At 41.0% G+C, this 21,242-nt stretch overlaps 1 protein-coding gene across 9 annotated transcripts in view; it reads left to right on the forward strand.

Annotated features, from left to right (window-relative positions):
• The window catches only part of chd9 (chromodomain helicase DNA binding protein 9), a 77,964-nt gene that overhangs the window by 47,677 nt on the left and 9,045 nt on the right, over window positions 1-21,242 (forward strand). For all 9 annotated transcript variants that reach the window (XM_038701678.1, XM_038701681.1, XM_038701682.1 and 6 more), the window contains 25 exons: window positions 624-692; window positions 1,091-1,146; window positions 1,764-1,881; window positions 2,243-2,329; window positions 2,606-2,743; window positions 3,653-3,774; window positions 5,744-5,987; window positions 7,974-8,150; window positions 8,228-8,371; window positions 9,577-9,832; window positions 10,348-10,558; window positions 12,196-12,391; window positions 12,714-12,896; window positions 13,971-14,156; window positions 14,381-14,491; window positions 14,683-14,882; window positions 15,213-15,412; window positions 15,561-15,720; window positions 18,271-18,360; window positions 19,167-19,270; window positions 19,553-19,670; window positions 19,810-19,867; window positions 19,990-20,038; window positions 20,233-20,485; window positions 20,641-20,846. In XM_038701678.1, the coding sequence (XP_038557606.1) occupies window positions 624-692; window positions 1,091-1,146; window positions 1,764-1,881; window positions 2,243-2,329; window positions 2,606-2,743; window positions 3,653-3,774; window positions 5,744-5,987; window positions 7,974-8,150; window positions 8,228-8,371; window positions 9,577-9,832; window positions 10,348-10,558; window positions 12,196-12,391; window positions 12,714-12,896; window positions 13,971-14,156; window positions 14,381-14,491; window positions 14,683-14,882; window positions 15,213-15,412; window positions 15,561-15,720; window positions 18,271-18,360; window positions 19,167-19,270; window positions 19,553-19,670; window positions 19,810-19,867; window positions 19,990-20,038; window positions 20,233-20,485; window positions 20,641-20,846 (3,736 nt within the window). The remainder of the gene's footprint in view (window positions 1-623; window positions 693-1,090; window positions 1,147-1,763; window positions 1,882-2,242; window positions 2,330-2,605; window positions 2,744-3,652; window positions 3,775-5,743; window positions 5,988-7,973; window positions 8,151-8,227; window positions 8,372-9,576; window positions 9,833-10,347; window positions 10,559-12,195; window positions 12,392-12,713; window positions 12,897-13,970; window positions 14,157-14,380; window positions 14,492-14,682; window positions 14,883-15,212; window positions 15,413-15,560; window positions 15,721-18,270; window positions 18,361-19,166; window positions 19,271-19,552; window positions 19,671-19,809; window positions 19,868-19,989; window positions 20,039-20,232; window positions 20,486-20,640; window positions 20,847-21,242) is intronic.

The raw sequence follows: 21,242 nt of genomic DNA on the forward strand, positions 1-21,242 counted from the left end.
TTTCATTGCTGATAAATCTTAGAATTATTTTGAGGTCATTTTAAGTATTTGTTGCCCTACAAACAACAATCCATGCAAATGATTGTTTTTTTTTTATGGCAGTGATGCACATAAATATTGTTTAACTTATTGATATACTCAAAAAAGCACAAAGACATTTTGTAGAAAAACAACAACACTGCATTCTCAGTGAAGTGCAGCACAGCCTGTTCTTTCACCACCACATTGTGACGTACAAACCAGGACCCCTGCAGTAAGTCCAAAGAGGGAAGATACATATTCAGTGCCTATTTTTAATAATTTAGATGCAACAGCAGAGAAATTAGGAGGGGAGTACTGGGGAGAACACAGCTCTGTTCAAAAACATTTAAACAGAAATATATTGTTCCACCCTGGTTTCTGTTGTCTAAATCAATCATATTACTTCAGTTAGTCTGCACGGGTGGAGGCAGTGCTGGAGTAGCAAACTTTTAATGAATAAAAAAAAGTAGACACCTCAGGAAAGACTGTGCAGTTTTTATTTTTTATTACATGAAGTGCACTGAGGCTTATGCAAAATTCTGTTGTGGTAGATTATGAAGTAACACTTGACATTAAATGTTTCATGTCCACTGTATTTGTAGGAGAATCCCAGTGAAGAGGATGCTGCTGTTGTTGACAAAATCATGTCCTCTCGTATTGTCAAGAAGGAGGTAATGTTTTGCTGCTGTTTTTGCTTTTTTTTTCTCTGTTTTTTATTGATTGTAAAAGGTGCAATAAATTGCTTAGGTTGTTAGGATGAAAGGTGCTTTGGAATTGTTTTGCTAGATAGTGAGATCTGAATTATTAACATTATTAACTTTAACATTGTTTTACTTTATTTGGATTTTATCAAAATCTTAAACATGTGTAATACTTTGTAAATAAACCAGCTATAGCATATTATGTTTTATGTTGTTCTAATGGCCAATTGAACATCTGAGCTTTTTGGCTAACACCGGCACATTTACAGTGAGGTTGAAAAAATAAATAAAATAGACAAAGTATTAACCAAGTGAAAGAACAACTCAATTTAAAGGTTGTTGTTTTGTTATTTTAAACCTCTCTGCAGCTCTCTCCAGGAGTGGTGGTCGAAGTGGAGGAGTTTTTTGTAAAATACAAAAACTAGTAAGTTCATTGTTTATTTATAACCTCTTTGTGGTTAGTTTAAGTTAGCAGCTCATTTTTATTAAGTAAAACACAGAAATATTTGAAATAATATTGGGATTATTTTGTGTTTTATGCCTGTAATCATCCCAGTCTGATTATAGATACTGTTGCGTGTCCTGAAAGATTGGCCAAAGAATGCTGAATAAGAACAATTTGATTACACAAGCATACAAGCAGCTCAGTCGTCCATGGGACAGCTTTCAGTATTGCCATTTATGTTATCATCAAATTTGCAACAGTGATTTAATTTCTCTTCTGTGAACTCTGGGGCATCATTAAGAATTCTAGTGAATCATAGGTCTACTACCGCATTAATTGTGTTGTCAGCCTAATGAAAGGATGAAATTGCTATAAACTAGTGACGTGCAATGAAAGAAATGACTGAGGAGATTAGCATCTTTCTGAACAGCAAAAGACTCTTGTGACCACATCTGTAATCTGTGATTTCACCTGCTGGCCTCAGCGGTCGGCCCAGATGCTGTTCAGAAGGTGTTATTCAGGGTTTCTCACGTGTGTGTGTGTGTGTGTGTGTGTGTGTGTGTGTGTGTGTGTGTGTGTTTGTGTGCGGGTGTCAGCTCCTACCTACACTGTGAGTGGGCCACAGAGCAGCACCTGGAGAAGGACAAGAGGATTCAGCAGAAGATCAAACGTTTCAAGATGAAACAAGCACAGAGGGCACTCTTCTTTGCGGATGTAAGGCTGTGTTGTTGTGTTTCTGTCTGTGGACATACTGCATACTGTCTTCATGTGCTTCATGTTTGGGCATTTTGTATGAGCAGGTGTACCTTTTCACAATTTGGTAGCTCGTTGGGCGTGTGTGTGTTTAGTGTGCATGCATATATGAATATTGTGTGTGTGTGTGGATGTTTAATTGACTTGTGTTTTGTTTATGTGGGCGGGCACATCTGTGTGCATAAATTTGAATATCTTTACTTGCTCAGTAGATACAGTAGTGATGCTTATCTCACATTCCAGATGGTGAGTGGGCACTTAGGTTTATTCTCTCATTTTCTGTCTCTTTTTTCCCTCTTGTTATCCTTCCTGTCTCTCTCAGATGGAAGAGGAGCCCTTTAACCCTGACTATGTAGAGGTGGACAGAGTGCTGGAGGTGTCATATTGTGAAGACAAAGACACAGGAGAGGTAAAATGAATCCTCTTTCATTTGTTAATCATATCCGTAAGTAGCATGTATGTGTTTATTTGTGTCTACGTGCCTGAACATGTTTTTACTCTTTTCCAGTTCTTTTTTTTTTTTGTGGTTTTTGTTCCTTTCAGTATATTCTCCACTCTAGTGATGTCTTTGTATCTCAGAAGTGCCCAAGGCCATCCTAATGGGCTTCCTCGCAGCCTTTGTTAATATTATAAAAGCAGAGCTTAGCCTCACTCTATTCGCTCTATTCTCCTCTGTCTGCTGCAGGAGGTGGTATACTACCTGGTGAAGTGGTGCTCTCTGCCTTATGAGGACAGCACCTGGGAGCTAAAGGATGACGTAGATCAGAGCAAGATTGAAGAGTTTGAGCAGCTGCAGGCAGCCAAGTCAGACTCGCGCAGGGTGGTAAGCCATTCCTACTGATATTCCTCACTTACCACTGTAGTTCCATTTTCCTATATCGCACTTGTACTATATGTATATTTGTTTTCTTTTGCTACTGGTATTTTCAAATGCTAATAAGGGACTCCCCCTTTTTTAAAAATCAGTTTCATTTATATAATCATCAAGATTTGATGCAGTGGATTCTTTGGTGACAACTGTATGGTGAAATTAATGGACAGCCAATTACCACACTGACACAGCAAAGTGAACACCTGCTGCCAGTTACTTCAAAGGCAGTGAATGGTGTTTCTATTGTAAAAGTAAATATAATACTTTTATCAGAAGATATATCCTAGCTAAGGCCTGACTGGCAACAGCTATTCGAGCTAGAAATTGAGGAGGAGGAGAGCTGTGTTTCAACTGTAACCTATAACTTCTGCTCCATGAAGCAAAAACATTATTTTATTTATAGTATAGTAACCGGACTACTCCTAGATCAGTCATGTCATTTGTACTGTCCTGGATGAGCACGATTTGACCCACCAATCTTGCCTCTCGCCATATTCACCTCCCTGTCCGCCAGGAAACTGACCACCTGTTTCCCAGTATTGATACAAATGCGTTAATCTTTACAACCATGCGCCTACTATATGTCAGGAATGGTTCCAGGCAAGTTTGAGACACGTTATCAGAACACAAACACCACTACACTATTGTTTTCTGAATTTCCCTGACCTTTTGTAAAACATCAGCACTCACCTGGCTTGCTTCATGTTTTCCTAAGATTGCTCTTTGTATAACATTGCCATTGTATATGTATAAAATGTGTATATTCATTAGAAATGTCTTTATCTAAAATATACATTTTAAAATTTTGAGTTCATTTTAGAAAACAAATTCACAACTCTTCATATAAAATTTGTCACTAAGGAGCGGCCCCCAACCAATCTGTGGAAGAAGAGGGAGCAGTCAAGGGAATACAGGAATGGCAACAGCCTCAGGGACTACCAGCTAGAGGGGGTCAACTGGCTCCTCTTTAACTGGTACAACAGGTCAGTTTTAAACACTGTATATGCATACATGCACACATACCCCACCCCCCTCAAATAAATAAAAACATGTTTGCTACTGGTGTGAGTTGGTCATTGTGGGTTACCTGACCAATATCTGCAACCCAGTGGTATAAAAGAGTGACCATAGTTAGTGATTAATGAAAGAGACATCCTATGAAGTTAAAACTAGAGCTATAGGTGAATACTCCTGCACACCGTCTGCTTTTGCAAATAACTTGTAAATAATTTAGCAAATAACCAAACACATTACACAATACATTAATGGTCGACCGATAAGGCCTTTTCAGTTGCCAATGTTGCTGATATTTAGAGAGCAGGGCAGCAAGATATATATAATGACAAATAGAAAAATACATTAAGTTATGCTGTAGATTTTAGAGCATGACTGGTGTTGAAGGGAGAGTGGGGTACAGTTTGTCCAAATTGATGTCATTCAACTGCATTATTCTCTGCAGTATAGCAATATATATTTAATGCTAGCCAGTAATGGTTTTAGATTTCAGCTTTTGTCATTTAGGGTGATAAATTGGCTTCATGAGTGCAGGTATCGGCCAATGCAAATTATTTCATAATCCCAGAAATCGGCCCAATTAATCAGTCTATCACTACAATAAATAGAACTCTGGGTGGCTATAGATTATTGTATATCTCTATACTACAGTCCAAATACCAGTATTCTGTAAGTTTACCTTAGCATAACAAGATTGAACTTATTGAACCTATGTAATGAATTGCTTTCCAATTCAAGCATTACAAACAGTACAATATACCGCAACAATACAATTCGGAGGAAGTAATGGAATAAATATTTCAATGACTATGCCATAGATTATTATGCCATTCAAGCAAATGTCTTGGGACAGCGACATGCTGCCACTCTGCAAAGGTAAGCCTGCCTCAGACAAATAGGAGATTTATAATATATCTTAAACCTCAAACAAACTGGTATCTCGTTGCATACTGTATTTAGCTTTAGTAAAGCTTCTGTTGTCCCATGTCGATTGAACACTACGGTTTATGTATTGATTCAGAGAGTTTACGTAGGCATTTTGTATTTCAAGAGGAATCCTCTGGGTGCATTGGAGCTGCAGATAATGAATGAGGAATCACATTTCCGGGGCGTGCGGGTGTGTGTGCGTGTAGTGGGCCACCCCTGTGACTTGGCTGTAGTCAAATTATTTGCTTGGGCCTTCAAAGAGAGTCACATTTTCAGTCAAGGGGCATGCTGCTGCAACAACAATTGCTTTTCTTTGCCTACAATCACAAAAAAGAAGCGCTGCACAGTACATCTGGAGAATATGGTGTCAGTGTGCTTGCATTAACCCTGGGAATTGGCTTTATGTGTGAGCATGCAGGAGTTTGGGTATGCCTACGCAGAGAGATTCATCAAAAGTAGAGAGCTACTTAAGAGGCTAGTGGGAATATCTGCACGTTGCAATTAGCATCAAGACATAATACCCCCACCCACTGGACAGCTGAATAAATGGTTTGCTGGAGTACACCACGCAGCAGAGGCAGTTGCATCTCTTTGGTCTGTTATTACTGCTGATGATGTAGTTTTCTCCTCCATTGTTCATGGTTTATTCTTTAAGTATCATGGGATTTGTACATTTTCATTGTTTCCCTTTTTTGTGTACTTGGAACTAATACAAGAATTGTTGCATGCAACAGAAATGCTCCTGATAAACACACGCAACGCTGTCTTGGTGATATGGACATATAATAAATAATATAGTCAGACTTAAAAAATCCACATTCCCACACATAATGTTTGCTGTACACAACAGGGATATAATATTGCATTTTCACACAGGCGTCATTGATTTGTAAATGGTCACCACCTTTTCAACACACCTGCCTTGGCTTTCTTCTGCTGTTTTTGTTAATTCTGCCCCAATTGTATCTCAACTTTTCCTCTTCGAAACCTTCTTCTCCCTCAACCCATCAGACGAAACTGCATCCTGGCAGATGAGATGGGCCTGGGAAAGACCATCCAGTCCATCACATTCCTAGAAGAGATCCATCGTGTGGGCATTAAAGGTCCATTCCTCATCATTGCCCCGCTCTCTACCATTGCCAACTGGGAGCGCGAGTTCCGTACTTGGACCCATCTCAATGTGATCGTCTATCATGGAAGCATGGTCAGCAGGCAGATGCTCCAACAGTATGAGATGTATTTCAGGGATGCACAGGTAAATGGGCAAGAATCACATGACAGATCTGTTTTGTGTCATTTTTATTATACATTTTTGTGATCTCAGGAAATGCTTATAAGAGCTTATTATATATATTTCAAGTAAGTGAACCAAGGTTGAAAGTCTAGAGAATAAAATCATTTTTCATTATACATTTCTTGTTTGATGCAAAATTCTTTACATATACATAATATACATTTTAGGTTTACAGATGGAGTTATAATGGCAGTGCAGATTTTGCTGTTGTATGTTTTAAGAAAGAACACTGCTTTCTTTTCTAGCGTTGTCTGTGTGTTTTGTCACCACAGTAGTTGTTTTGACCTTAGAAAAGCCAAGAATCAGTCATGGATACACAACGGGGCATTCAGCTTGTCTCGCATATCTAACGCAAATGGAATCGCAAGGATTGAAAGGCCTTTTAGTGCATCCTGACATACCTAATCTTCCCCTTTTTTAAAGACTGATGAGCAGAAAGCAACATCGCTTACAGTCAGCCTGGAAAGCAGTGATTCACTTCGATTAAAATAATCACAGTGCTTTTAAGAAAACAGCCGCACTGTGTCAGCAACATCAAGTCCTGTGAGTAATCTAATGATATGTTTGAAAACAGGAGGCCTCCATACAACAATAGGAGTCGGATATTGAAAAAGCCAGGCAGAACGAGATCACCATGTGTAACACAAAGCCTAGATACACTGGGACTCAGGACTCTGGAACTAGTGCAGCAAACTCACCTATCTCAGTGTTTCGGAGGCAAAAATCACCTGTAGAAAGAGGCAGCAGTTGAAGGATGTATCTTGATATATTGGGCCAAAAGGTTTCTTTTTTTAAACAAAAGGTCTGTGTCAATGCTGTGTGGAAGAAATGGCAGAAAATTAAATATTTTGTGGGTTTGTTGATTCTGTCATCCAGTTATGTTAATATGTTGTAAAATCTACAATTTTTCTTCAACATCTATACACATAAATAGTACTACAGATTTCAGGCCTTGTTACAGTAATGTCAAAGAAGCTGAAGAAAAACTGTGTTGAAATCAAGTTTAACAGTTTATGATGCCCATGATTACTTATCGAGTTGGACATGAGAACATTTTTATCATGAAAGTAGTTCATGGTACTACAGTAGCATATAACAAGATTCAAAGAAAGGCACATGCCCAACCGTAAGTAGGCTGTTAGGTAGCTAGTGAGCCTTGGGCAGAGGCTCTTTGTGGTTGGCAGGCCATGTGATGTGTCACAACAGGCATTTAAAAGCTATTAGTATTCAGACGAACTGTAGGAGGAATTAAGGCGGACGAGAGCAGAACAGAGCGGAGCCGCCACCGGGCTGTCTCCCAGGCAGCCTGTGATGTCATAGCAGCCCCCAAGGGGAGCTTTCTGTCAGCGCTGCTCAGGCATATCAGAGACAGAGGCTCGTCTACAGCAGTCTGTTGGCTGGCAGGCTGTGGGAGGGGGTTACTGGATAACTGAATATCCCTCGAGGATCGTTGTCAAGGCAATAGATACAAATGGAGAGGTGGGGTGAAGCAGAGCCTCCCCAGACAGACAAACAGACAAACAAACAAACAAACAGCCAGCATAAACCTCACTAGCAGGTGTGCACTCATGTGCTGGTGATACTTTAGATAGCTTCCCAACCAAGAGGTGTGTTTTTAGATTGTCTGTGAAATCTAAAAATAAAGCAAGCCATGTGTTTGCTGCCTGTAGTCTTTCCCTTTTTAACAATTACACACTCAAATTATGTTCTCTCGGAAAGCAGCTCTTTTACTGACAGTACACATCAGCATTCAAACTCTCAAAACTTACCTCTTACACCTAAGCAAATGAAGTGTGTGTTTTTATACAGCTCTACTTGTAGAACGTACGCAATTTCTTGTGCATACAAACACAAATGTCATCTCCTTAAAATTGTGAATATTTTTTAAATGCTTTTTAAACCAATTTAACAAAATTTGTCCTACATCTCTACCCTTTTTGTCTTAAGGGCCGTGTGATCCGAGGTGCCTACAGGTTCCAGGCTGTTATCACCACGTTTGAGATGATCCTAGGAGGTTGTCCCGAACTCAACGCCATAGAGTGGCGCTGTGTTATCATCGATGAGGCCCACCGCTTGAAGAACAAGAACTGCAAGCTGCTAGAGGGCTTCAAGCTCATGAACCTGGTAAATACACCATCAACTTAGAGGGGAAAAATGATGCACACATTTCAAATGTTGCTCATTGCTCTTGTTCTCTTCAGGAGCATAAGGTCCTGCTGACGGGTACGCCTCTCCAGAACACAGTGGAGGAGCTCTTCAGCCTGCTCCACTTCCTGGAGCCGGCACGCTTCCCATCAGAAAACACCTTCATGCAAGAGTTTGGAGACCTCAAGACTGAGGAGCAGGTAAGCTCACAGATACATAAAGAATATGTCCAGACACCTTAATGTTTACAGTTGTTAACCCCATTTTTCATATTAGTGAATTATATGAAAGTACAGATTAATGATTGTTTCTTAGAGCTCCACAACACACATCATGTGTTCGTATCGTTGCTCAGATATAAAGATCCTATTTTTACAGATGGAACCCTTGAAGTAGGGCTTTTTCTAACTAGGCCACAGTGACATTTTGTACAACACACACACACAGCATATGGTGGATAATGATAACAGATAATGGGGTATTATGCTACTCATTGTTAGACTATGCATTGACACAATTGCTCACAAGAAAAAGGCCTTTTACCTCTCCTCCTGCTTATTGCAGTTTGGCATTTCATTTTTAGGCAGCAGCACTAAAGAGATGCTCGAGGAAAGACCATTAAAACACATTTGAAGTGTGGTACTCGGGCTGGAAGTTACAATATTTGGAACATCTAGTACTCAACAGGCGGTACTAAATCTGGAAGGTCTTTGTGCCAGTGGGAATGTGTAATCATTTCATAGTAAAAGTTGCTTCTGCTCATAAGAGCTACTTTTTAACACATAACTGATGCTAGGGCCTGCATGTGTAATCAAAGAACACTGGTTAGGGAAAACTGACCCACTCCTGAGGGTCTAGTAGAAACTAAGCTGTGATGCTGTACTTTTAGAAAACTCATGATTTGGGAAATGTGGTTCTGCAGTGCAAATGCAAAAAAATCTGAACAGTGGTTTAAAAAACATAATAAATACATAATACATAAAAACAGCCAGATATTAATAATATACAGTATATGAGTCCGTAAGACTTAGATATAAGATAGTAGTTTGCTGCAGTTAGTGTTTATTTGTGGCATTGATTTAAGTTGGGCGTAAATTAAAATAATGAGCAAGCAATTGCTGTTGAGTTAAACTTAGCGCTAGCTAAGTTTAGCACAGTTAGCATTTACATAGTGAATAGTGTATACAATTTGTATATTGAAAAGGAAAGCTTGAATACAATTATTGAATACAATAAATTCTCAACTTGGGAATGGAAAACTCCCCACAACATTTTTTTGTAATTATATGTATGACCCTGCTATTTCAGAACCAGTACAAACACATGCATGCAACAAGCATGTAACCTCATACCTTTTATACTATACTAGAACTATAACTCTCTTCTCTCATCTTTGGGCCCATAGGTACAGAAGCTTCAGGGCATCTTGAAGCCCATGATGCTGCGTCGGTTGAAGGAGGACGTGGAGAAGAAGTTGGCCCCTAAGGAGGAAACCATCATCGAGGTTGAGCTCACCAACATTCAAAAGAAATACTATCGCGCAATCCTAGAGAAGAACTTCTCTTTCCTGGCTAAAGGAGCTGGCCAGGCAAACATGCCCAACCTGGTCAACACTATGATGGAGCTCAGAAAGTGCTGCAACCACCCCTACCTCATCAAAGGTAGAATGGTACCTTTTTTAGGTTAAATATAGGTTAGTGTAGCACCAAAGGTCTGCAATTCCCAACTTCCTGTTTAGTCTTCAGGAGGTGTTATGGGCTCAATTTAGGAGATTTAAGTGCTCACTATAATTTGATACCTCAAGTGATGTTACTTCAGACTCCACATACTCGTAATGTTGCCTTAAGAAAGCCATGAAAAGTAGATTTGGCATGTGCACTGAATCTGTGTCCACAGTGTCACAGTTGGAAATCTTCCATGTCCCTTTTTTTAAGAATATACCCCTAAATTGTAGTAAAGACTTTAAATAGCATTTAAAAAAGGTGATATTCAGAGATATGGAAAGCATTTGTTACAGATATTCTACTAAAATTACTTTTCCTGCACTTGTACTGTCAAAAAAAGGAGTAAAGCCCTGATCTTCATGAATGGATATAAAATATTGTAAAACAACAACAAACAAACAGGAAGGATGAAAGACACTGTTGCTGATGTATCTATGTCTTTGCTATCTCAGGGGCAGAAGAGAAGATCCTAGAGGACTTCAGGGAGGTGTATAGTCCCTCTGCATTCGACTTTCACCTGCAGGCTATGGTGCAGTCCGCCGGGAAGCTGGTCCTGATTGACAAGCTGCTGCCTAAGATGAAGGCCGGAGGGCACAAGGTTCTCATCTTCTCCCAAATGGTGCGCTGCCTGGACATCTTGGAAGACTACCTCATTCAGAGAAGGTAAGACTGACCGACGACGAAGGATCTGTTATTTATAGCTCAGACTTAAGAAATCCTACGCAAGTCTGAAAAAGTGATTTTTAATAGCATTAATCTCTTGAAGGCGGTAAAGAAAAAATCAACCGGTCAGTCAGCATACATCATGTTCAATATAATACAAATGAAATATAGGAATGAATAACAATTGAATTTTGAATAGGAAAGTATATGGTTACTGGTCACTGAATTTCTTCTCTCATAGTAAGAACAGAAATCAACTTGCGTCTAAGATTTGTTACAGGGTTTATCTTTTTCTTCCTCTTTCTTATGAGTTAAAAATCCGTCCTTATGATTCGAAGGGATCACCAAGTCTTGTGCACATGGCAGGCAGGATGTAGTGGAACAGTATACTGAGAACACTCTGTACATTGCTACACATGTTGTAAAAGATGATCTGACTTGATACAAACTGTTAGGGACCGTATGTCTCCATTTCTACAGTGGTGTGTTTGAGCCTGCAATACATGACTGCCAGTTGGCAGCAGCAGTAGAGGACAGCAGCAGCATTAGTGCTGAGAGACATGGAGCCTAGTGCGTCATCACAACAAATGAGCCAAAATGACACATCCATCCATCCAGTTTTGGTGTTCAGTGTCACAGGGGGCGGTAACATATCCCAGCATGCACTGGAATAGATAGTGTATACACAAACACATACTTTCTAAAGTGTCATGTTCACCGAACCTGCATGTCTTTGGACTACTGGAGGAAATTGGAAATCAGATCAAACAGCTCTCACAAAGTCACACAATTCCCCACCCACCGAGCACAGCAATAGCCGGTAAAGATGATGGACAATAATTTGGACTTACAGCATGGTCATAAAGCTACAATATACAACCTTAGGCTCTGCCAAAGTACAAGATTGTCCTGAGAATCAAAATGTGAGCTCTCACCTTGCCTCCCTCTGTGTGAGTCTTGTTTTGTCTGTGTCAGCAGTGTCTGGGGTAATACCCAGCAGTCCCATAAAAGCTAAGTGGAGTGAGTGGTCTGAAACATTTAGCAAAGACAATCACGGGGAAAGGTTTACAACTAGCCATTAGTTGTAGAATTTAATGGTATTTAGGAATTTGATAATTACAGATAAGACTGTTGGTTTTCTGGTTCTCATCATTCTCTTTTTTTTTTATTCTGAAGTCTCCCAAATTTCACACCTCAATGTTTTCCATTTCACTTTTTTTGGGGGGGGGGTTTCTGGCTCTCTCTCTTCTGTCTACCCACCAGCAGCTGGAGCACACCCTAAACTATTGTAAACATGTGAGGTGCTGCGCAGCATGGACCTCAGACAGGGTTCAGCAGAAGGTTATAGAAGCAGGTGTAGAACGGAAGCAAAATAAAAGTAGAGTTTTGGTGAATTTAAAAGCCTTATGTAAATACTATGGCTGAGTTATGACAGGTTAAAATGACTTATTATAAACTTAATTCATGAAATCAAACTTCCCAGGTATACACACAGATGACCAAAATGTAAATGTCTAATGTTTATAGTAACTCTTACCTAAAGCTCAAGGTAAATATCTTAGTGAATAAGTCATGTATTCAATGAGTTATAGGGATATACATCATGTGACATGGGTCATTTTTTGTGTGTGTTGCAGGTACTTATATGAGCGGATAGATGGACGTGTTCGTGGGAATCTGCGTCAGGCAGCTATCGACCGCTTCAGTAAGCCTGAATCAGAACGCTTCGTTTTCCTTCTGTGTACAAGAGCTGGTGGCCTGGGAATCAACCTCACGGCAGCAGACACATGCATCATCTTTGACTCTGACTGGAACCCGCAGAACGACCTACAGGTATGACCCCACAACCCCACGCACACACACATAGTAAATGTAACTTACTGCTGTAGATTTGTACCACTTCCAAACCATTTCCAAGAATTTTTGGCACTCTGATAGATATCTCTTGTCTTGACTTCTCCTCATGTAAACTCCTGCCAACAAGAATCACCCCCAAGGAAAGTGTTGTACACTGTGTCCAATCAAAAACACATTGCATTATTTAAGTTACCATCTTTTAAGATCAGGTGACATTTGGATCACACTTAAATCAACACAAAAGCTCCTGTTTGTCGGTGCAGTGCACTTTATTCCCTTTTTTCCCTGCCCTTCACAGGCCCAGGCTCGGTGCCATCGGATCGGTCAGAACAAGGCAGTGAAGGTGTACCGTCTGATCACCAGGAATTCATACGAGCGAGAAATGTTTGATCGCGCCAGCCTCAAGCTGGGCCTGGACAAGGCAGTGTTGCAGAGCATGAGTGGCCGAGATAACAGCCTGGGAGGAGGCGCCGGGGGAGGGGTAAGTTTGAAAATTGTCCAAATGGTCTGGAATAGGAATGAAGAATGAAATCATTTAGTCATGTAAATTATGTTCAGTTAATTTTCTGAGAGAGGTGTTTGTTTTCAGACAGTGCTTGAGATGAATATGATCCATTTCTCAAGCTGACCTTGGCTGGATATGACATTTTTCAGTTTAACTATCTCAGCATCAAATTATTACACAAATGAGCAGCAAACAGCAAAAATCTGGTGTGGAACTGGGATAATCATAGAATAGTGGTTACAAATTTTTTTTTATTGTGGCAGAACTTATTTCAACATACCCTGTAAACCCATGTTTAATGTATTTGTTAACTCTGTCCACCCTGTTCTGCAGCCACTCAGTTTAGCATCACGTTAAGTAGAGTAAAATCTTAAAATCCAGGTAGTGAAATTTGAAGCAAAGTTAATGTTATGATACAATTACACTGAACATCAGACAAGCACTTTAACCTGTTTCTTACACTCACTATTTTCTGTTGTTGTTGTGCGAGGATGAGTGAAGTTATAAAAATAAAAGACAAAAGATTTTTTTCAAATTGTCTTTTCGACAATAATAAATGTCAACAGTTTCTGATATATTACATCAGAGGAACAGATGGTAGACAACAAACGTTGCCAAGGAAAGGAACTGTTAAACCCTATAACTTGGAGCTCACCCTTAAAATTTCCACTTGAAGTGTAACTGATCCTATTGGAGTCTAATCTCTGTGAGGGTGTGTGTCAACAGTGTGTGAAGTATGTAGGTGGATGTTTAGCTGGTTGCTGTCCTGAGAATTATCTGAAGTATAAGGAGGTTGAGCTATTCGCAGGCTTCAACATCTGGTCTGACTGAACATATTTGCATAATAAACAGCTGCTGGGGTTAGATACAGGGCAGCTGATGATATGATTTTAATAATAATCCAACATGTGTGTGTATATGAAGTTTAAGTTAGACTGTTTTCCATACTGTTAAATTTTGCACCCATTTTATTATGTGTTAATTCAGTAGCATTGTTATATATAGTTGCTTGACCCTAAATGTCTGTCTTCCTTTCTTCTTACCTCACAGGCAGCACAACAGCAGCTGTCTAAGAAGGAGATTGAGGATCTGTTGCGACGTGGCGCGTACGGGGCCATCATGGATGAGGAGGATGAAGGGGCCAAATTCTGTGAGGAGGACATTGATCAGATCCTCCAGCGCAGGACAAAGACCATCACTATTGAGTCTGAGGGAAGGGGGTCCACCTTTGCTAAGGTGAATGAAATAAATATATACAACTGCTCAAATACAAGTGATGTTAACTGAAACCTTATCAAGAGCTTATTCTGTGTATACTTGGGCCTCACCCTGTAATTAGGGATGACTAGATACAGTATACATCTTGTAGGTCATTGGCTGTTTTTTTTCCAACCAGGAGCAGCTCAAGATGAATGGAAAACATAATAATGGTTTGATATGATTCTGATGTCTGCTTTCAGGCCAGTTTTGTGGCGTCCGGAAACCGCACAGACATCTCTCTGGATGACCCCAACTTCTGGGACAAATGGGCCAAAAAGGCTGACATTGATATGGAGATGGTCAATGGCAGAGTATGTACTTCACCACAAATAATACAATATGCAGAGCAAAGCATAATTACAACTTACAGCTCTCAAATATCTGTTGCGTCTCACAAAGATATAATGCCTAGACATACGGCAGGGTTGCAGCCCTCCATATCTGTGTTAGAGACTTGGAAAGCCCTTTGAAATGTTGTTTGCCTTCCATTCCCTCTCTACAGAACAGCTTGGTAATTGACACTCCTCGTGTCAGAAAGCAGACAAGGCCGTTCAGTGCCACCAAGGATGAGTTGGCAGAGCTTTCAGAGGGCAACAGCGACAGTGATGACACCAAACCTAAGCTCAGACGTAACCACGACCGCCTCAACAGCTATGGACGCACAGAGTGCTTCAGAGTAGAGAAGAACCTGCTTGTTTATGGGTAAGATGATTCAAATAGTTTAAGCCTTCAAACCACAGCAACTGCATTGATATTGTCCACAGATATGACTGAACTGTGTTTTTAAACAGAAACCTTAAGCCCTTAACAGAAACTTAAAATCTGTAATAGGACACAGGAAACGTTGCAGTCAATTGTTTGGTTTTGTCCCATTATCCCTTACTGTATATAACTAATGCCAGTTATACAAACAACCAAGGCTGTCATCAATGTAATAGAAAAGCAAAGCACATGTTGATAAATAAAATAAAAACATCTACTTTCAATCTGAGCCAGTTTTCCTAAATAAACATTTTCACTGTTCATGTCCAGGTGGGGCCGTTGGAAGGATATTCTCAACCATGGCCGTTTTAAGAAGCAGCTGACAGAGTGGGATGTGGAGTCCATCTGCAGGGCCCTGCTCTCTTACTGCCTGGTCCATTACCGTGGAGATGACAAAATCAAAAGCTTCATGTGGGACCTGATCGCCCCCAGTGAGGACGGACGCACCAAGGAGCTGCAGAATCACCTGGGTGAGTCTCTGAACTTTTAGCATGCATTAGACTGGCCTTATTATGTCATATTGACACATGGAGAGGTTAGACTTAAGAGGGATTTAGGGAACCTACCCTACACTGCACACTGCACCTATTGACTTTTGACCTCCTCTTGTTCTGCTAGGTTTATCTGCCCCAGTCCCTCGGGGCAGAAAGGGTAAGAAGGCGAAGACCCAGTCCAGCTCTTTTGACATCCACAAAGCTGAGTGGCTTAGGAAACACAACCCAGAGCACATGCTTCAGGACGATGGCTACAAGAAACACCTCAAACACCACTGCAACAAGTAGGTTCCTTATTCCACTTAACGCTGTACACGAAACATTTTCAAAAGTTAGGTGAGACTTTAATCTAGTGCAGTTTGCTTCAAGTAAGACATTATGCTTTTTAATTTACTGTATCACCAACAGGAACAGGAGCCAGCTATTTCAATCAGAAGCAGTTTATAAGAATGCAGTTCTAGTAGTACCCACAGTACAGGATAAATATTACTGACTACCTAAAACAGTGTTATTAGATGAAAGAGACAGTTGTAAGGTCTATTATTTGTTCAGCGTTTAACTTGTTTCCAGTGCACATTGCAACCAATAGTCTATGGCTGGGTTGTTTTCTTGTGGGTGGGTGGGTGTGTGTGTGTGTGTGTGGGTGAGATCTTGTCTGTGTTTAAACCTTTATGTCATTATAGCAACTGGCAGGTGGTCATTATTCTCTTCTAGCACAGATTGTATTATTTTTAATATAATCAAGCCTAGAAAGTGTATGAAAATATAATTTGCATGTGGCTCAAATTTTAACTGTAGCTCTTCCAAACCACAGTAATTAGGAAGCACTAAAACGTGTATGGGAGACGACAGTCGACTGATTCATTAAGTGACGTGCATCACATCAAGACCCGCTGACTGATATGAACCTTAATGAGACCTCATCCTAGCTAATGGCCGTCATAGATCTCTCTTATTTACGCATAGAGGGGAAAAGATGGCTGCTATCAAAACATTAACCTCTGTGATATAAAGCCGAATAGATGGCCGCTTCTTTTTAAAAGCGGGGCTTGTGTCCATAGGGCTTTGGACACATAGGGCTGCAGCTTCCATAGAAGGTTCTCCATTGTTTCCTGGTCCAGTTGTGCTGAATCCAGGGATTGTCTGATATGTGACACGCCAGGCAAATGGGGACACACAGGGTTTGCTGACTTCTGCGTTTTTACTCTGAGGATCTGGAATGTGAATAGTGGGGTGCGGCGGGTCACTGGCTTTCTTAACAGCACAGTAAATGTAGGACAGAGCCCCTACACAGGAATTGAAACTATAGAAAGTAGTGGGGAATGATGATTCTGACTTTCTGAAAGACATAACCGTAGATCGTCATGTTGTGACTGTCTTGGTATTCAAGTAGTTTACCTGTGCTTTTTACAGATATGCTTTAATGCATACTGTAGTAAATATGTGACTATCAAATCTACATTTAAATCTAGATCTACATCTAAATTTGACGTGTGGGATATAGTTTGAGAAAACACAAAATGTCATGGTGTTTGTATGTTTTGAATCAGAATTACATCTGTGACTCAGTGTCTCCCTGTTATGCTGCTTTTTGAGGGATTGTTTTCTGTGAACAAACCAAGAGGGATTTTTGGCATGCCACTCATGCCATGCATACTCGGCTTATTTGCTTCTGAAAGACTGTGTGTGACTGTGCTGAGATCCTCTGCAGCCTCTCTGAGTGAACCACGTCACACACACACACTGACTAACAAAGGCTTGGAAGGAGATTGATGAAGGGCTGTGCTGACAGGCAGAGGAAGCAGCAGCTGCTCCTGGGTGGGTCCAGTCACACAGGAGGATGAAGGGTGGAAGGAGGGAGAGAGAGGAAGTTCAAGTCTTTGATTTACCAGAGCTACAAGAACAGACTGGTCACCACACACATCCATCACTCCGACAGACAGACAGACAGACCTCAGAGCCCTGCAGTTTTCCCTGGTCCTGTCAGTGAATGAAGGAAGGATTTTGGGCTCATTTATAACAATATTTAGCTGAAATACAGTCATAAGAAAGATGGAATGCCTGGTATGCTATATTTCAGCACGTCAGTCCACAATTCTTTCAATGCTCTTGAAAGAAGAGCAGCACTGGAGAAGCCGTGGCAGGAGAGGCCTGAAGTGACGGATGAATCAAGTCTTGTGATCATTTTATACAAAGTATTTTTTAGGTCAATTTTCTTATGTATGAAACTGGCAGCATTCAGACTATTAAAATCATTTTGTGTTTACACAAAACAGAACACTAAATCTCAAGGCATACGAGACATTACAGCCTGGCACACCACAGTTTCCACCACTTCCTTGTGTCTTCGCTCAGAGCCCTGCTGGCTGCGATGTGTGATCATGCATCACAGAGCTAATGTCTCCCCTGTGAGTCAGCCTCTCTCTACCTTGTCAACCTCGGCTTCCCAGCCTTCATCTGCTGCCAGAGCACGACCACATGACGACTGGAGAGAGACTGTTGACGGTTCATCCAGCCGTAGGTGTAGAGCTGATCACTGTGAGGTCTATACAGTATTGTCAACTACAGTGTAAGCACAATTCACCAAGTTAATTGATCAGGCATGTATTCTACATACATTCATTAGCATGTATCCTGTTGCTGGACCAGGGCTGTACAGTACTTTTTTTTTTTTTTTTTTTAGGATTACCGCTGAATTGTCACTCATTTGCATATTGTTCAACAGTTTGCTGGGTGTGTGTGTGTGTGTGTGTGTGTGTGTGTGTGGGTTCTGCTCGCTCAGCGTTTGTGCATGGTCAGGGCTTTGTTGTGACCAGTGGATTTTCTCTGTGCAGGGTGCTGCTCAGGGTCAGAATGCTCTACTACCTGAAACAAGAGGTGATAGGAAGCGAGGCCCAGAAGGTGCTAGACGGCGTGGACTCCAGGTGAGCTCAACTTTGACCTACTCGGACGTTAGCTTCAGATACACTTCCTGCCCTACTTTATTTTCCCTTTACTACTATTGTTAGCATTTTTATACAACTTTGACTGCTTGAAGCGCCAACGCTTTATTCAACGCACACAATTCATTTCCTTGAACACAGTAGATGGTACCTAACATTGTGCCTGGTATGGTTGAAGAAATCCTGACCTGCCCAGATAATGGTGTAGCTGAATTCATGATATACACAGAAGGTCAGATGGATTTGGAGGCTTTAATACAACACTATACACCTGGGCAGACTCGTCTATTGGCAGCAGTAGAGTTTCCATATCGAGGTGAAATAGCTGCCTCATACAATTTTCTCCTCAAGTGGTGAGTGTGGTCATTTGCATGATAACCTGTTGAAGGAAGAAACAACAGATCAGCCAAATCAATTTTAAGGTTGTGCAGCTCCACCTGCTGGTGAAAGATAGGGTTTTTTGTGTTCTACCAGATAGCAAATGGCTAATCAAAACCACTGTTAACAAGGAAATTGCCATTGAAAGTTAAAGGAGGCATTTAGTGTTTCACAATTTTCATTTTGTTGTTTCACGAAAAAAGCCCTCCATGAGAAGCTGAGTGTTGGACCTCTGGAACTGTTAGAATTGCTTGCACTAACAGCAGATTCATACAGAAAATGGGAGCAGATAAATAAACGAGGGGTTTTAAACCAAATTGCCATCAGTGTTTTGGGGATCAGTAGACAAATTAAATAAAGATCCTCCCATATAATATGAGTTTAAATCTCCTCTTTCTCCCCCTCTTTAGTGAGATAAAGATCTGGGTGCCAGAACCTGATCATTCGGAGCTGCCAGCCTTGTGGTGGGATACCATCTCTGACAAGTGTCTGCTGTTGGGTGTCTATAAGCATGGTAAGAAACCTCAGCTTTCCGTGACTTTATTTTATAATTTAATAAAGTAATCCAAATGAGAAAAGCGTGCTGTCGAGTGACAGTTAAACTCAACTAGTCTCTACTGTACTTTCAAAAGTGCTTGGTTGCACTGTTTTAAGTGTTTTGTGTGTGTTTCCATGGATACCATGTGATTGTGGGAAATCATCCAGCTTGTGTATATTGCCTGGTCCCTATCTATGAGTTTCCATGCATTATCCTTTGCTAACTTTGGCGTTTGTGTATCCTCCTGTGCACTCTAAGGTTATGAGAAGTACAACACTATTCGTGCAGACCCTAACCTGTGCTTCATAGAGCGTGTGGGACGACCAGACGAGAAGGCCATCGCTGCCGAACAGAGAGGCAATGATTTCATGGATGGGTGGGTACATCACACTTGTCCTGAGTATGAAAAACTGTGGCTGTTGTTTTAATGTGATTGGCTTGAGTTTTAAAATGGTGTCAGCTAGGTTGTCAGCTGCAAAAATGACACAAACCTTACACAAGCTCTGTGTGTGTAGTGATGTGGATGATCCAGAATACAAGCCTGCTCCGGCCCTACTGAAGGACGAAATGGAGGTAAGGCCACATCAACCAAAGTTGCACGTCGGTCTTCTGATTAAGTATATTAAAAAATATATCCCCATCATGAAACCTTATATTCGTGGTTTGTCCTGCCATAAATACGTCTTCTCACGCAGGATGACGCCTCTTCCCCTGGAGACTTGGTTGTCACTGACAACGCTGGAGGTGAGTATTAGAGGCTTGTAATCCACAGCTGATTATAATGATTATAAATACAGGCTTCCCACAGGCTGTAGAAATCTGTTAAGATAAAAAAGACAAATGCACAACATGCTAAAAAATCATGTAATTGATGGCTGATTATTTACATGATTTTTGGAATTTGAATGTTGTTTCTGCTGCATATTACTCTGATCCAGATGCAGTTCCATTGACGGGAGGTGAAACTGTCTACTGGCCCTCATCCTCGGTGCTGACAGCCAGGCTTAGGCGTCTGATCACGGCCTCACAGCGCTTCACCAAGAGCCGGCAGATCCTTCACATCCACCAGTCCCAGTCCCAGTCCCAGTCCCAGTCGACCATGATACTGTCTGCTCCACTTTGCCCGCTGCCCCCGACACTCAACAACACCCTGAACCCCAAGATGGCTGCTAAGATTGAGCGCCAACAAAGGTCAGAACACAGAGCAGATCACTGTTTGGTTGCGTAAAAATTGAGCTTGGAGGTTTTAATCAGTGCGAAAGAATATCACAGAAGAATATGTTTAGTAGAAGATTTTTTTCTATGAAAATTATTACTTCTTTTCAATTTTTTTTTTGCATCCTCAGATGGACCAGGCGAGAAGAGGCTGACTTCTACCGTGTGGTTTCCACCTTTGGTGTTGTTTTTGACCCAAACCTTGGCCGGTTCGACTGGACCAAATTCCGGGCCATGGCTCGCCTGCACAAGAAGACTGATGAGAGCCTGCAGAAATACCTGTGTGCTTTTACCGCCATGTGCCGTAGGGTGTGCCGCCTGCCACCCAAAGAGGGAGGTCAGAAGTGTTCTTGCTTGTTCACAAATATACACACACATATATACATATAATAATTTAAATGTTTGGTTATCTGAATCAGCTGTGTGTCCAGCAGTAGCTGGTGTCTCTGGCATGCATCATATTAGGGTACATTATGTAGATACCCCTAAGGTTCACATCACAATGTATTATATTCATGTACTATGCCCTGATTTCTCATATACACTTTTCTTAAGCTGATGTCAATAACATTGCTTCAGGTACTGTAGTATGTACTACACTAGTTCCCAGCTGTAAATGGTTTTATTCTGGAGAGGTCGGTGGCACCTTAATAAACAAGCTGGCTCAGCTGTACTGGAGTAGAGGGGCTGATAAGGTTAATCATTTGTGGAAAGACAAACAGTTTGATGTTTT

The sequence above is a fragment of the Micropterus salmoides genome, unplaced genomic scaffold (genome assembly GCF_014851395.1).
Source record: "Micropterus salmoides isolate LMB-PRFRI ecotype aquatic unplaced genomic scaffold, ASM1485139v1 Ms_hic_scaffold_6, whole genome shotgun sequence".
Taxonomy (NCBI): Eukaryota; Metazoa; Chordata; class Actinopteri; order Centrarchiformes; family Centrarchidae; genus Micropterus; species Micropterus salmoides.